This window comes from Solanum verrucosum, unplaced genomic scaffold, assembly GCF_900185275.1.
Source record: "Solanum verrucosum unplaced genomic scaffold, falcon-dt-bn FXZP01000182.1, whole genome shotgun sequence".
In the NCBI taxonomy this organism is placed as follows: domain Eukaryota; kingdom Viridiplantae; phylum Streptophyta; class Magnoliopsida; order Solanales; family Solanaceae; genus Solanum; species Solanum verrucosum.
In genome coordinates, this window is record NW_026020378.1 from 6,016,034 (window position 1) to 6,033,114 (window position 17,081).

The window sequence follows — 17,081 nt, forward strand, 5'->3', positions numbered from 1 at the left end:
AATAGACTTAAAACAACATTCTTTATTAGTAATTAATTCATTATGAAAAAATAAGAAAGGAAGAGGTCAGTGTTAGTTGACTCCAACTAATTCAATGATTAAGGCTGTGTTTATGAATTATTTCAAGAAAATATTTTCAAAAACATATGACAGTTCTCAGTTTTGGCATGACCCTTTTAAAATGTAGAATGCAGTCAAGCTGAGCTTCCACATTCAATTAAACAATTCAATGAATTGTATAAAATACGGTATTTTTTAACTATACAGATTGCCAATGTTAACCAAACAAAGCATAAAATAATACAAACTTCTAATACCTTGTATTAACTATACAAAATTCAAATAATAACCAAAGTATAAAATAATACAGATATTTATACCAGGATAATTTTTCCCTTGTTCTGGTAACCAAACGTTACAGCTTTCAAGTTTCAACTTATAGTGGTCCCAGCAACCTTACAGGGTATAATCACTACAATAAGCCACATCTGATGGAAGACAAGGGTAAAAAGATGCCTCAAAATGGAGTTGGTACCAAATTCGAACTTTTGAAACATTACAGTAGCGTTACCAGGGGTCGGAGCAACTTATCTAAAATACACGATTATTTGTCTTTCTACATCACACTTTGTCGAATGTCGCCATTGTTCACTATGCCACAAAAAATAGGAAAATCATAAGGAAGAAAATCAACACAAAGAATATCTTAATCATTAGCCACCGATTTGACGAGATGCTATTGAGGTACTTGAGCAAAGCCCCTTGTGCCCCTTCCACATTTGTTAGTGTGTCATCCATGTTCTCATCAATCCTGTGACAGAAACCAAGATATTACTTTACTGCTAAAAGAATTTGTTACCCACCCCACTGTATCTTGATCAGAAGTCGTAACTAATGACTATATTGTGACTTGTGAGTATCAGTTTAATATCAACAATCAGGTAGTACAAGGTTTTACACCCTACAGACAACAGGAGAAGCAACAAACTTTAAGTGGAAGGCACCATTTTACAAGATTCTAAATACAGATAGCTCAAAGTACAAAATACTTCCATCAACTTTCAGATTTTTCTCTAACCAATCTGGGGGTAAAGCAGTAAACCTTACTTGCTGATTGCACAAACATCATATTTGAAGAACATTTATAACATCAAACGCAAATTTGACTTCAAATATTATCAATATGTACAAAAGATTTACTTGTAAATGAAAAGAAGAGTGCCAAGGCAAAGAATTACACTACATGTCACAATAGAAAGAGGCATTAAATAAAATGTGATGGTGGGGTTCATTGAGAGTACACACATCACATTGTATGTTAACCACAAGTAGATATGCATATCATGTTAATGACCCTTGAGGAACTTCAAAAGCTCAATTTAACAAAGAACTTGCCAATTATTATTTTTAAGAACTGAGAAGAATTAGCCCGTTTCTTCCAACATAAACATGAAATAATATAAAAGACACTAGGTCTTCTAATCCCTCTAACTAGCAGATGGTGGAAGCATGATCCGATCCCATATTGGAACGTTAATGTTTCTCAGTCCAAAATTTCATGCAAAGGTTAAAAATCAACTTTTACCAAGCAAAATAGGATATCAACAAGAGAAAGAGAAGACATCAAAGTATTGATCAGAGTGATCATCAAAAACTAGTGATTAGTTGATAGAAATTAACAAACAAAATATTCATCACTTGCCATCTCATATATTTAACTTTACGTCTTTACAACTAGGAGACTACATTGGTGCCAACTGGTTGTAAAAAGATAACTATGAAAATACGACGCATTGAAATCTCCTAAATCCTTCTATTATCATCACCATTATTATTATTATTATTTTATTTTATTTTTATTATTATTATTTTTATTATTTTTTTGAAACTGAAAAAAAAACAATATATTATCTTCATCATCATCTCCTACATCTGTTTATTTTCTGAGTGCAAAAACAATTGTTATACAAACCTGATTGCAACCTCCCCTTGCTCAGAAACCAAGGTAGCAAGCTGATTAAAAATGCTGCCCAGCTCATGGATAGTAGACTCGACATTTTGAAGAGCTTCAGCTCTACTCTGCATGTAGCTGTCTTGCAATGGAACTATCTGCTGCTGCTGCTGTTGTTGATCCTGCAACAATGGCTGTGTGTCTCCATCCCCTTGCTTCCTACAAGAGGGGAAAAACTTAGTGATACTTAAAAAACCCAAAACGAGCACGAAAAACAGATGTAGAACAGGGTCTGGTTTACCTTAGTTATTTTTCCAAATAATCATTACAGTTTGGACAAAGAAAAGTACCGAAGGATGTTATTTTTGGGACAAGTAGAAGTAGACAAGGATGCTAATATATAAATTGTTTTGTACATCAGAAGAGAAGCTTCTCATGCCTGTTTTCTTTTTAGTGCACCCATGAAATTCATATTTGTATAGATGGTTGGGTGTTTTGTTTTGTAGAAAATCATATTTTGCTGCAGATTTTTTACTTATTGGTATACTGCTTGGTTGCTAGCATATGAGAGTTCTTCCAACCATTAATAATATTATTCAACTTATTAAAAAAGTGAATGACCATGTGACTTACAGCTACACCTAAATCCAAAGCTAGTTGGGGTCAGACAAGACATCTGAATCCCCATTGTCCATTTAGACTCATCTCATGCCAATATTCTATAAATTTAGGTTTTCTAACCCTAAAAATACACTACATTCTCAACTTGCACACAAACCCCCAAACAAAATAAGAAAAACTCTTAGCAAATGTTGGACTAATTTGACTGTACCAATAAGATTTAGCCTTAAGCTCAACTAGTTGAGAATCTTTTTCTTCTATTATACTCTATTTTTTGCCAAGTCTGCATGGATTTTAAGAGATTGTAGATCTCTCAAAATGACTTCCTTTCTATAATTTTAGGTCTAACTTGTTTTGTAACATCTTCAACACCACCAAAACTAGCCTTTGTAGGCTCACCTAGGCCCTTTGACTAAGCAGGAACCAGAATAGAACAAGGCAATAAAAACCTCCACCAGTGACATGCATTTTTTTCAATTGCCTACAATAAGATGCCTCCAATGATGACAACTCATCTTTACACTCCTGTGTCCCTCAGCTACTTCGTTTGGACCTTATAGGGCACCATATGTTGTGGTGGGGTCATCTTTATTGACCATAGCACAAACACCACCACCGCTGCCTCTATTTTACTTAACTTTATACTACATTGTTATTTGTACTCCGTAAACTTAATAACCATCACTGAGTATTGTCATATTCAAGTATTCTAACATATATAATACTTTTTGATCAATTTGTGCCATTTGACAAAAAATGTGGCTAAAACTATAAAATTTATTGAAATAATACAAATTTGGCTAGAATTAAAAGAGGGAGAGAGATATTAAGATAAGATCAAATAGATAACCAACAAATATAGCAACACGAGAAGAATGCACAAAGTTCCAACACAGGCAGTTAGAGTAACTAGAGAGTAACTAGGTAATAAGTCAAAAGAGTGTAAACAATACAATCTTAGTATACTGATAGAAGATATTATGAAATGATAAAAGGAGGCCCATGGGAGGAAACAGACAAGGGAAGAATAGTGTGTGTTGTGGGTAAGGGGTAGGAGTGTACCATTAAATTTCTCATTATTTTTAAAGCAAAAGATCATGTGAAACCAAAACTTCCAGGAGATCAGCCCCCAATCATTTTAACCAGATAGAGATCAAAACTTCCGGCCACTTGAACTGTTACCAAACAGCATTCATCCAAGTGTCTTATTCAATTTCACCAATTCAAGAATATAAGTTTCATGGAAGAAAGGGGTTAAGAAAAATTTGGATTTAGTAACAGATTAGACAAATAGGATAAAATAAAGGTACTTAGTATTATCATAGGTCATGTTTGGAGAAGCTATTATACGGACCGTCCAGTAGTTAACTCAGGGAGACAGATTAGTCCATAGACTGAAAAGGTTATTCCCACGAGAGGAATAGCTCTCTTTCAACCTTTAACAAATGAATCCTTTGTAATTTCTTTTTGGCATCAACATAGGTAGATCAGTAATCATGTCAAGATTACCAAAGGCAAAGGTTGGAAAGAAGAACAGACTCCTAGAGTTTCATCTATTCTTTTGAATTAGTTAAAATCAATGTAATAGCAAGCAAGACATTCCCATAATTACAAAAGAAACTCATGGCTACTAATATGCTCAGTGATAGCAGGCCTGTAAGGCATGAACTGCTAAGACGGTGTATTTCCTCACCTTGGAAATAACTGAGAAGAAGAAGGTGAATCATTAGCCCAAGGAGGAGGGCTGGCTGATGTACTAGCAGTATTCCTTGAAGCTAGTGGACGCTGGCGCATAAATGGATTCGAAGCTTCTTTGGTAGTCGATGAAGAAAACATCTGTCTTCTGTTCTCATGAACCTTCATATTCTAGAAACAGAAATTCAAGAAAATGTAAATGACCATGATGAAGTGTATTTTTTCTACTGTTAACAACCAAAAAGTTGAAGGATACATGTAGCCACAAAAAAATAGTAAATAGAAGCCTTCGCTAAATTGAGACTCACAAAAGATCTATTTGAGTAAGAAAACAGGCTAACAAAGAAGATATAACCAGCATCTGGCTAGTCTCACCTCTGTCCGCATGGTGAGTACTTCTTTGAACTCCTTTGTGGCAGTCATCAGCCTGTTCTTCAAGTCATCTACAACAGTCGTCGAGTGACTAGTGGTATCACTATTACCACTATCATTACGAGCATTAGAGTGAAGCTGGAGATCTACTACAGCAGAGTTAAGTGCTGTAATATCTTGCTTGATGACTGCAGTCAGCTCCTGGATTTCTGTAGTCGGATCATCAAAAACGGAAGTCCTTTTTGCCACTGGAATGAAACATAAACCACTATTAGATAAAGATCAGAAACCTTGGCCCTGATTATAATCACAACATAAATAAGTGTCAAAGAGCCAAGGCCCTGGTATAAACCAATAATATGTATAAAAAATAAAATAAGGGTCAACATCTCTCTTTTACAGTTTGAGAAAAAACCAAAGCATAAATGGTCAGGTTAGTAGGAACATGAAATCTAGGGAGGGACTGCAGTATTAAAGATAAACTTGAACAAGAAAATCTTTTACACTTTCGATGTCGCACCCATGTCAGATTCTCCAAAAATACACTACTTTAGGAGAAGCCGACACGCACCCACAGACATTTTTGAAGAGTTCAAGCAACATCGGATTTAGCAACTCATTACCCAAATTTCCTTAGCATCCATAAGAAAGATCAATTGCCCAAGTTTGCACCTATATTTCCTTTTACATGAATTTCTAACACCGTGCTTGAATCATTATACACAACAAACTGAACTGCCCCACGAACCCATGATGAGAAAATATAAAGGGAGGTCATAACTGGGGCCTGTAAGGGAACTGTGTAATCTAGTACGCCAAAATTGATGACTTTGTCACTTCAATAGGCAAAAGGAATGTCTTAAAGCATAGAAATTCTGAATAAAACTAGGCGTGAATGTTGTTTCTAAATAAGAAGGAAAATGCAAAAGATTTGACCAAATAGTCAAAACTTACTGAAATGGCTAAAAAGAAAACCCAAGGAGTAAAAGAAAGATAGCAAAGTCAAACCACTAAGGTAAAAGTCAACTCCAGAAACAGAACAAAAAAGATTAACTTCAAAGTACCATAGAATAAAGTATTCCATTCTTTACAGAATACTATTAAATAGGATTTGGATAAGAAAAATGAAAGGTCATATTAGAAGAAACAACTAACTTCAAAATCCAGAAAGTAACAGGACTGAAGTTGGAAGAAAGCTTTTCATCTGTGAAAGCTCTTAGCTGCTTTTTCCACAACTCTAATGCTTAGCAAATCCATAAAAATGGAAGATTCCAAGTTAAACACTGTCATTTACCAGATTATCATTTTATACATGTTTTTTATAATAATGGTGGCATCGGGACAGCTTAGCCAGCTTATGTGCAACTCAATTACTCCATCGGGTTCTGCTACCTTCCACCATCATACGTATCATTGTACCAGATAACCTATCTACCAAGACTTAACCAGAAAAGAAGAAAATTACCTTGAGTGCACTGATATTGGTCCTCTGAAATGGTAATATAATCTACCAGACATATACATGGGTCACTGCAATATTAAAAGAATTTTGAACAGAGACCAGAAAAATTTGATCCGAACTCCGATATTTCAGCTAAAGTTCATTACTGATCCAAAATTTGCAGAAAAATGAGAAGAAACCTCAATTTTAGAAGAAGATTTCTAATCAGAGAAATCAGAAGAACCTTTAAACCCTGGGACTGAAGCTACAAAAATGAAACCTTTTCAAAGAAAATCACCCCACTTAGAATATCCCACCAAGTGAGTGTTTCAGAATCCCTTTTCTAAAGAACATCAAGCGCTCTGTAATGGAGAAGAATTATATGTGCTACCATCAAGTTCATTGGATGCACATTATGACCCAACACTCAAAGGCTAAAAACCAGCTCACATCAGCTAAATTAAGCTTATATTAGAATGAAACCTTTTCAAAGAAAATCACCCCACTTAGAATATCCCACCAAGTGAGTGTTTCAGAATCTCTTTTCTAAAGAACATCAAGCGCTCTGTAATGGAGAAGAATTCTATGTGCTACAACTAAAAGCCATCAACCTTATCAAAAAAATAAAATTAAAAGCCATCAACTTCATTGGATGCACATTATGACACTAACACTCAGAGGCTAAAGCCCAGCCAGCTCACATCAGCTAAATTAAGCTTATATTAGCAACAAAATTGTAAATCCTTCATATCACAATTCAAAACATAATAACTTTCAAGAGCGACAAATGCAACCACAACCTCCATAATTATACATTTCTTAGCAGTGTGGTTTAGTGTGACTTCATATTTCCTCCCAATAGTGGGATGACTCGCATGATTGCTAGAATGAAAAAGTTAATAATCTCGGTATTCCTACTTGTATAGAGGATTGAGAGGCTGTTGTAGAGAATCGTGTTTTGACGTAGGTTCTCTACTTCTGATATACCTCTTGTAATCAGGAATTTTTCTTCCCACTGTTAATTATACTATTAAACTTGTCAAAAGAAATCCCAGTGTCCCAACTACGGTGTTGAAGCACCATATGTAAAATCTCTAATCTACAGACTGATCCCAAATACAAGTAATTTCGTTTTTAAAAAAAATACAATTTGACACATCCGAAATTTAATCAGAATTTACTATACTAACTACTATGAAAGCTATAAAATGTTCAAGAAATTGTAAGGTTATCCAAATATTGAAAGAGTTGTATAATGGGAAATATGGAGTACAGAAATACTCCTCCATTCCAAATTTGTTTGCTACTATTTAAGATGGCCAAGAACTAAATGGGACATAGAACAACTAGAAACTCCAAAACTATGCCTCAACATCAAGCTAGTTGGAGTGGGCTAATGATATATTTTGATTAGTTTTAGTTTGGTTGCCGACATACAGCTACCCTTCCTCTTTTAGCCGAGCTTGGTACAATCTCACAAACAAATAGGATATAGAGTGAATCCTTAATACAAAATGAAGTATCTGAGAGACTAAGAGATGTCCTAATATTGGCTTACGTTTTGCTAGCTTTGCAAGCTTCTGAGAAGTTTGATGTATTCCAAAACCAATTTTGGAGGCTCGCCGATTGAACTCCGATTGCATAGCAATAGTGGTCCTCTGTTCCTCCGATCTAGAACCACTGCTGGTGCTGGTGCTAATCGGCCCATTCTGAACAGACGAAAATGACTTCTTTAACCTCTCCGCTATACTCTGAAACTCCTGAGTACGATCCCGTAATGACGCACTCGCTACTTTCACAGGCATTTTCAATAATAATCTCCGAAAATTATAACTTTCAATACACTAACAAATCGATCCGAGATCAAATCGATCTATGCTCCTCAATTATCAAAAAACATAGAGAATTTCACATGCGCATTCAAAAACCGATTGGATCTGAAGAACCCTAGAATTGCGAGATCCAGAAATCTTCTCCAACGAAGGTGAGAATGACGAATACGTGATGAAAACCCTAGACCTTGCGCAGAGAGATTTAGTGATTGTTCGATCTGTAGGGGATTGAAGGATTTGCAGATCAGATGCGGAACATTGAGGGGAGGAGGGAGCCCATTTGATCCGAAAAACAATTCAGAAGCTGGCGGTGCTAGGATTTAGGAACCGAGGTGAGTTTTGGAAGAAAAATTGAATGGTTTAATTGAACCCAATACCACGTGAGTTAAAAATGACTCAAAATGACTACTTTCGATTTTATTTATTGTTCAATCTATTATTCAGTATTTATATTGAAGTTTGATTGAATTATTCGTATCGAACAGAGCCTATTTGATTATGTACATATTCGAATCTCTGATTAAAGAAAGATCTGTTTCATCTACTGCACCACATTCCGATTACTTATGAGTTGAAATGAAGAAAATGAATTTTTTAAATAAATTATTTATGCATAAAAATAAATTTGTAAAAAAAATTATAAAATTAATTTTTTTAGATCATGATACTATTTGATTGTGGAGGTAAAAGATAGGAATATTCTATGGATTAAAATATTGTATACAATTATTTTATCTTATTCACTGTGATTTTTTATGGTATAGTTTATTCTATCATTTAAATTAAGAGATATTAAGCATATGAAATGAAAATACTTCACTATTAAAAAGAAAATAAAGAAATGTAAAATGTCAATAATATATATTAACGTCAAACTTATGATTGTTGATCCTTTGAAGAAAAGGATTATTGCCCAAAATATTCATAAAACATGTTGAAAAATAGACATTAGTCATAGCAATAGCAATGAATCATCTTACGTAAATAATTTATGATGTTATGCAATTGATACTTTAAGTTCACCTATGTATACTAGATATGTGAGCTCGTGCCAGTACGGCCCTAATTTATGTTACTCTTTTGGTCCTAATTTATGTGGCATGGATGAAATTTGGAGAGTCACTCAATTTTCTTATATAATTTTTAATTATTTTAAGTCATAACTTATAGTATTTTACGTCAAAAAAATGAAAAAAAATTGTTCATATTTATTACTCTATCAATTTAAACATATTTAAAATTCTTAATCAAATGATTTATAGTAGCATAACTATTTATGATTTCTTTTGAGACACAAGTATAGAAATAATTTTATTTATTCAATTTGAGAAATTTAAAAATAGTTTATTACTTACAACTTAATTTATGTTTGTTATTAACTATAATTATTTTCATTCTATTTTTCAAAATATTGAATTTATTATATAATAAAGTTAATGTGTTATTTACTACTCTTTAAATTATGTTAAGTCAATAACAAACAATTAAAAATCGGCGGAGGAAATACTACAATAATGTCACATTTATAAGTTAGACTAGATTAGGCCTGCCTGTGCTTATAACGCACTAGCCCAACACATGAACACTCGAAACTTTTTTGGAGTGCTTTGCGGTAATCATTTAGTCACTGGAGAATTTAATATTGACTTAGCTATGGACATTTAAATTTCTTACAAACGTTATAAGAAATAACCACTCTAAAAACTATTTGTACAAAGATTGTCTATATATATTTCTCTCTACATTAATTGAATATTAAAATCTCTCCAACTCACCTGGCAAGGACAAAACAAACATCTTGTTGATCTTCAATGCAACTTTTGTTTGAGTGTACCTTCCTCATCTCTTACAATCAATCAACACAAGAAAATCTATTAATATAATTAATAAATCACAACCACTATTTGAATAGTTCATTTTAGTGACGTGATCATATACATTTTAAGTGAGATAAATAATTAATGTACATGCTCCTGGTTATTACATGGGGAATCGAATCAAGAGAAAGCAGATTCTATAAAAATGAACTCATCTTTCCCAAGTTAATTTTGATGAGGCAAAATCTTAAATGAAATGGGGAAGATCTCAAGAAAAGATAAGCTTTTTAGACAAGAAAATTATATGTACTTCCAATAGTACTGAACAGTAGTTACCTTATTCGATTAACAAATCTTAGGACACTCACATAAATGGAATTAACTTTATGAACCTTTTAAGCACTTTTGGGGTTGACCAGACAAGAAATGTCAATACTTTTGATTATGTTCGTTGATCTATCATAACATTTGCGTCTACCAATTTTCCACCACCTGTTGTTGCCTTCACCAACAGTTTGTACACCTTTTCAATACATACATGATAGTGGAGGACATAATTTAGTAATATAAGAGTTGAAGAGAAATAATCACCAAAAATAAATGAAAATTAAACATGGTCTGAGTATGTGTTAGGGGAAGCAAGATGGTCTCACACACGTGCATTTTCCCTAAGCATTCAAATACTATTGGGAGTATGTTATATAGAAGGCCAGGTTGGCTATATATTGTTTTGCACCTTTCTATCAATTCAAACTACTAATTACATAGAACTTACCGCTTACACTTCAAGTATTGTCTGTCCTTCTTCACCTTAAGTATATTGGACTTGAAAAATCTTGTGAATCCAAATTGTGCGATTATTATGTTATAACTCATTAAAGTACGACTATGCAATCTTAACATTTAATTATTTTTAAAAAGTAAACAGATTTATATAACATTAGATATGTAATATAATTATTTTGCATTATAACTAAGCATACATAATTAAAAAAATGTAGAACTTACCTCTCACACTCAAACTACTTTGGACTCAGTTTCAATCCATATGATGTCCGTCATCTGTGTGAAATTATGTACAACTAATAAGCAGTCTTTATGTAACAAATTAGCTAGAGTTAGTTACCAGAGTGTCAGAGTTAGTTATTTTTAGTTACTGCTCTATAAATAGTGATGTATTAGAACTGAATAGATTAGATGTTTTTATTGATAATGAGAAGGTTCATTCTTCTTTCTCCCATGTATCTTACTGCATCTCATGTCTAGATTCATTCATTATTTCTGTCTTCTCTGCAATTCTTCATGGTATCAGAGCTTTGGTATTCGATTAAGCAGAGATTCAGTGTTGATGGTTAATTCGTTTACACTCTGTTGGTGTACTTAATTTCTTCTCAGAGATATCATCAATGGCGGTTGAAGATCAACTTGCCAATGCACCCGGAGTAAACCGTGTAGTTGAGATTGATCATAATCATCAATTGTTTCTTCAACCTAGTGATTCTCCTAGTAGTTCTCTGGTCTCAATTCAGCTCACTGGTCCAGAAAATTATGCGATCTGAAGTAGGTCGATGCGTCTGGGTCTGCTTGGAAAGAGTAAACTGGGATTTGTCAATGGTAAACATCCTAGAGAATTTTTTCCTCATGCACTCCACGATCTATGGGAGAAATGTAATGCCATAGTTCTCTCGTGGATCATCAATTCTATCAGAAAGGATCTCTTGAGCAGTGTCATCTATGTCTCTAATGCTTCAAAGGTATGGACAGATATGAAAGAACGTTTTGATAAAGTTAATGGATTGGGAATTCATTTTCTTCATAAGGAAATTCATACAATGTCTCAGGGCACTACCACTGTATCTGGATATTTTTCTAGATTACGAGAGTGTTGGGATGAGTTTGATGCAATAATGTCATGTCCAGGATGCAATTGTCCAAAATCAAAGGCTTATGTGCATCATTTTGACTATCAGAGGTTACTTCAATTTTTGACTGGTCTAAATGACTCCTATGCTCAGAGTCGTAGTCAAATCCTTATGATGACTCCTACACCCTCTATCAATCAAGCCTATTCCATGTTGATTTCAGAGAAGAGTCAAAGATCATTGGGGAAGACTTCTCAGTTTACTGCTGAAGTGAGTGATGGTGTTGTGTTCTACAACAACAAAAGTAATTTCAAACCTGGATCAGGTTCGAGTTCTACATCATATAGGTCTGCATATAATGAAAGTACTTCTAACTCTGGAGCTGGATATAATTACAATGGATATATTTATAATAGAGGTGGAGGTGGTGGCTCCATCTCAGGTGTGTCGACTAATTCTGATTTTGGTTATAAGTCTAAAAAGAGTAATCAACATTTATACTGTGACTATTGTCATCATACTGGCCATACCAGTGGTGTAACATTGTTACAGACTGCATGGTTATCCAACAAATTTCAAGCATAATTCCAAGAAGAAGTTTAGTCCAACATCAGGGGGAGGAGGTGATGCACATTATGCTGCTGGAGAATATGGATCCTCTGATCCTAGCAATTCAGTAAGCATCTCTACCAACAGGGGATTACCAAATGTTGCAGGTCAGCCTGGTGATAGTTCAGCGCAGGTGATGAATTCTTATCATCAGCATGGTCCAAATGCAAGTGGACCTTACTTCATACCTGAACAATATCATCAACTCATTCATCTGATTGACCAAGGAAATGATAACAATGGTACAACTCTCTATCAGCAGGTATGGTTAGTTACACTACATCTCCTACTGATGTTGTTAACTGGATAGTGGATACATGAGCTACACATCACATGGATCTCTTCAATAGAAGGGTGAGAGGGATTGGTAAGCATGTTCAAGGCATGTATGTGATGAACTCTGCATGCACTTTCTGAAGTCTGATTCTGACAATAAAGATCTCTACAAGTCTAGTTGCTGTTATTTTCTAATTAGAAAACAGAAGAATAGTTTAGGCCTAGCTCTCTGGCATAAGAGGTTATGTCATGCTCTTATAGACACATTAAAGAAGCTGAAATGTCTTGATGTTCTGTGTATGACTGATTCTGATTCTGAACATTGTACTGTATGCCCTTTGGCTAAGCAATCAAGACTTCCTTTTCCTCTTAGTTCCACAATGTCTGATGCATATTTTACTCTTATTCATGGTGATGTGTGGGTCCTTATAGGGTACCAACTCATGATGGGAAGAAATATTTTTTCACATTAGTTGATGATCACTCTAGATTCACCTGGTTATTTTTACTTAACTCCAAGTCTAAGGTTATAATGGCTCTCGCTGATTTTTTTGTTGATGATCAAGAATGTGTATTCTGCAGTAGTTAAATTTCTAAGGACAGATAATGGATGTGAATTTTTCAACTCTCAGGTTTCCAAATTATTAAGAGATTTGGGAATTATACATCAAAGTTCTTGTGTCTATACACTCCAACAAAATGGGGTGGTTGAGAGAAAGCATCGATATATCTTGGATACTACTAGAGCTATAAGGTTTCAGGCTAATGTTCATCTCAAGTTCTGGGGAGAATGTGTCAGTACTGTTGTTTATCTTATCAATAGGTTGCCCTTTTTCGGTAAGGTTCCCTTTGAAGCTCTTCATGGGCATATTCCTGATCTCAATCACTTGAGAGTCTTTGGTTGTTTGGGCTATGTTACTTGCCTTAGAAAGTCAGATAAATTCTCTCCTAGAGCAGCCCCTGCAATTTTTCTTGGTTATTCCCTCACTCAGAAAGGGTATTTAATGTTCAACCTTCATACAGACTCATTTATAGTGAGCAGGGATGTGGTATTCAAAGAGGATGTATTCCCTTTTCAACACCCCTTGCAGCAGTGCTCTCCTATGTTTAGTATTACTCAGGCTCCAGAACACTATCATTCATCTTAGTGTATGACATTTAGTGTTCCTCATGATGCTGAGTCTTCTATTCCTGATCTTGTTGAACCTCCTAAGCCTATGGTTGTTCCTCCTCCATCTCTTACTGCGGTACCTCTCAGACAGTCTCATAGGACCACCAAACCCCTCATATGGATGGAGGATTATGTTGCTCCCTCTAAGGGTTTTAGTTCATGTTTGTTTCCCATCTCAAACTATGTCAACTATGACTGCTTGTCTGAGTCCTATAATACTGCCTTTACTGCTTACTTAGCTACTTCAGAGCCTTCCAACTACTATGAGGCAGTTAAAAGCTCTTTCTGGGTTGATGTTATGAAATAAAAAATTGCTGCCCTGGAGGACAATCACACTTGGACACTGGTGGACCTTCCCTCTGGTAAATCTCGTATTGGGTGTAAATGGGTCTTTAAAATCAAACACAAGGCCAATGGTGAAGTTGACAGGTATAAGGCTCGACTAGTGGCAAAAGGGTTCAGTCAGAAGAAAGGATTAGGTTATACTTACACTTTTTCCCCTGTAGCTAAAATGGTAACTGTTCGGAGTGTTGTTGCATTTGCTGCTGCTCAGCACTGGCCTATATTTCAAATGGATGTGCACAATGCCTTTCTCCATGGTGATCTTCTTGAAGAGGTGTATATGCATGTTCCTCAGGGGTTTGGTAGTCGGGGGGGGGGAGGTTTGTAAGCTCAATAAATCTTTGTATGGCCTAAAGCAAACACCTAGACAATGGAACAAAAAACTTACTGAAGCTTTAGGTACAACTTGGTTTTACTCAAAGTCATTTTGATTACTCCTTGTTTACCAAAAGGACATGCTCTCAGGTAGTTGTAGTTTTAGTATATATGAATGATTTGTTGATCACTGGCAGCAGTTCAGAGTTGATATTACAAACTAGAAATAATCTGAAGCTGAAATTCAAGATGAAGGATTTGGGACAGCTGAAGTTCTTCTTGGAGATTGAAATTGCAAGATCCCAACAAGGAATTCACATGAGCCAAAGAAAGTATGCTCTAGAACTAGTTGTTGAGATGGGACTAAGTAGAGCCAAACCAGGCAACACACCAATGGAGGCCAATATCAAATTAACTTCCACTGATTTTGATGATCATGTGAAGAATCTAACAGATGGAGTCACTGACAAAACTCTGGATGATGCAGGACCATATCAAGAGTGGATATAACATATGCAGCATAAATGTTAAGTCAATTTATGCACAAACCAAAACAGTCACATATGGATGCAGCTTTGAGGGTGGTGAGGTATATCAAAGCTGAGCCAAGACTTGGACTGTTGATGCCCTCCGAAAACACAGACAAGTTAATGGCATATTGTGACTCTGATTGAGGAGATTGCATTGAATCGAGGAGGTCTGTTACTGGGTATATGGTGATGTTTGGAAAAGCCTTGGTGTCTTGGAAGTCAAAGAAACAGGACACAGTGGCTAGGAGCTCTGCAGAAGCTGAGTTTAGGTGTATGGCATCATCTGTGGTTGAGATAACTTGGTTAGAAGGTTTGTATAAAGAGTTGGGGTGAGTATCACACGACCAGTGCAACTATTTTGTGATAGTAAGGTCGCAATTCAAATTGCAGTTAACCCTATCTTTTATGAGAGAATCTAACATATTGACATAGACTGTCATTTTGTGAGGGAGAAGATTATGCAAAACTTAATTCAAACACATCATGTATCCACCAAGGAACAACTGGCTGATTTACTTACCAAGAGCTTAGGGAAGCTACCACATGACTACTTAATGTCCAAGCTTGGGTTGAAGAACCTCTTTCAACCATCAGCTTGAGGAGGGGTGTGAAATTATGTACAACTAATAAGCAGTCTTTATGTAACAGATTAGCTAGAGTTAGTTACTAGAGTGTCAGAGTTAGTTATTCTTAGTTATTGTTCTATAAATAGTGATGTATTAGAACTGAATAGATTAGATGCTTTTATTGATAATGAGAAGGTTCATTCTTCTTTCTAACACGTATCGTATTGCATCTCCTGTCTAGATTCATTCATCATTTATGTCTTCTCTGCAATTCTTCAATCTGGACCAAAATGAGATTTGAAAATATTTCCACAATTTATCACTTGAATTAACACATATAAGAAATAAGAGTCTTTCATTAGGAGTTTGAGAATATTTCTCTCATAATTCTCGTGATCGTTCTGAAGTCTTTCCAATTACTATTGTGTGCATTATTTTATAGTTTTTATTGCTTGCATTTAAGAGTAGTGTTTGATAAAATTTGCTTACTCTCAAAATATTGTTCAAAGACCATATGAAAAAATCAAACACCTTGAGTGCAATGTCACTCTAGTAGTAATAGAAACAGTTACTACTGCATATGAAATATTGAAAATTATTCAATTTTAATTTTTAAAATAAAGAAGCATCGGAAAAGGGTCTAAAATTCCCCTCAACTATTCAAATTGGTACAAAACTATCTTTTATCCACCTTTTGGCCCCCAAATACCCCTGGCGTCCACCTTTTGGTTCAGAAATACCCTCAATATCAACTCTCTGTCCATAATTAAATTGAGTTTAATAAATTAAAGTACCAATTAAAAAAACATTAATTAAAATTTATAGAGTAATTTTAAGGCAATTAAGTAACGTTCCATTTTGATGAAAAATAGAGATTTAATTGTCTATCTCATAATTTGGAGATGTCTATATCTAATAAAGTGATTTAAAAATTATGACATGCATCAGCATGATTAATTAGCGTGACACATATCACGTTGCATGGCTATTGTCATACATAAGGGACATGTATCGCATATGTAAGAAGGTGTTTGTTTACATTGTTATCACTTGTCAAACATGCATAAAGTAGGTCATGTCCGTGGCGAAGTCGGGATTTTTAATAAGGGATTCAAAATTTGAGAAGTAAACACACGAACTAATGGAAGGGGGTTCAATATCTATTATATATACCAAAAAAATAATTTTAACCATATAGAAATAGTAAATATTTTCCGTCGAGGGGGTTCGGATGAACCCCTATGTTGCTTCCGTCCTTGGGTCATGCACATTAGACACTTGTCATATGTACACACATGCAATTAGTCTACTATCACATGTTGCACATTCATGAGAGCAGATTTGCATGTGTGACACTTATTTCATCTACATCACGCTTGAGCAATCGTCCTCTTCTATAAATAACTCATTATGACTTCATTGTTACACATCTAAAAAAGAATATTTTCAGTTATATACATCTATTTTATGTGTAATAAAATAAAATGTAACCTTGAGAGTTGATCATATATATCAACTACATTTCAACTGCTATTTTAAGTTATTCTCATCAAGTAACGTAGAAAACACAGAAGAAGATAAAATAATTTTTCCTAAAGTACAATCATTACGTTAAAATAATTCAAGAAAATGCAATAGATTTAGAGATATATTCTTGTAAATGTAATGTGTTATATGATAA

General features: G+C 34.7%; 2 protein-coding genes across 2 annotated transcripts; one reads left to right on the plus strand and one right to left on the minus strand.

Annotated features, from left to right (window-relative positions):
* Positions 1-357: 357 nt before the first annotated feature.
* LOC125838599 (syntaxin-32-like) lies at positions 358-8,287 on the minus strand. The gene is made up of 5 exons (XM_049517655.1): positions 7,639-8,287; positions 4,643-4,887; positions 4,266-4,438; positions 1,973-2,170; positions 358-811 (listed from the first exon to the last, which is right to left on the minus strand). The coding sequence occupies exons 1-5, from the start codon at positions 7,883-7,885 to the stop codon at positions 652-654; spliced, it is 1,023 nt and encodes a 340-aa protein (XP_049373612.1). The 5' UTR covers positions 7,886-8,287; the 3' UTR covers positions 358-651.
* A 3,010-nt stretch (positions 8,288-11,297) lies between these two features.
* On the plus strand, positions 11,298-13,624 carry LOC125838649 (uncharacterized). The gene is made up of 4 exons (XM_049517694.1): positions 11,298-12,064; positions 12,144-12,462; positions 12,620-12,805; positions 13,109-13,624. Exons 1-4 carry the CDS (start codon positions 11,298-11,300, stop codon positions 13,622-13,624), a joined length of 1,788 nt encoding a protein of 595 aa, XP_049373651.1.
* The last annotated feature ends 3,457 nt before the right edge of the window (positions 13,625-17,081 follow it).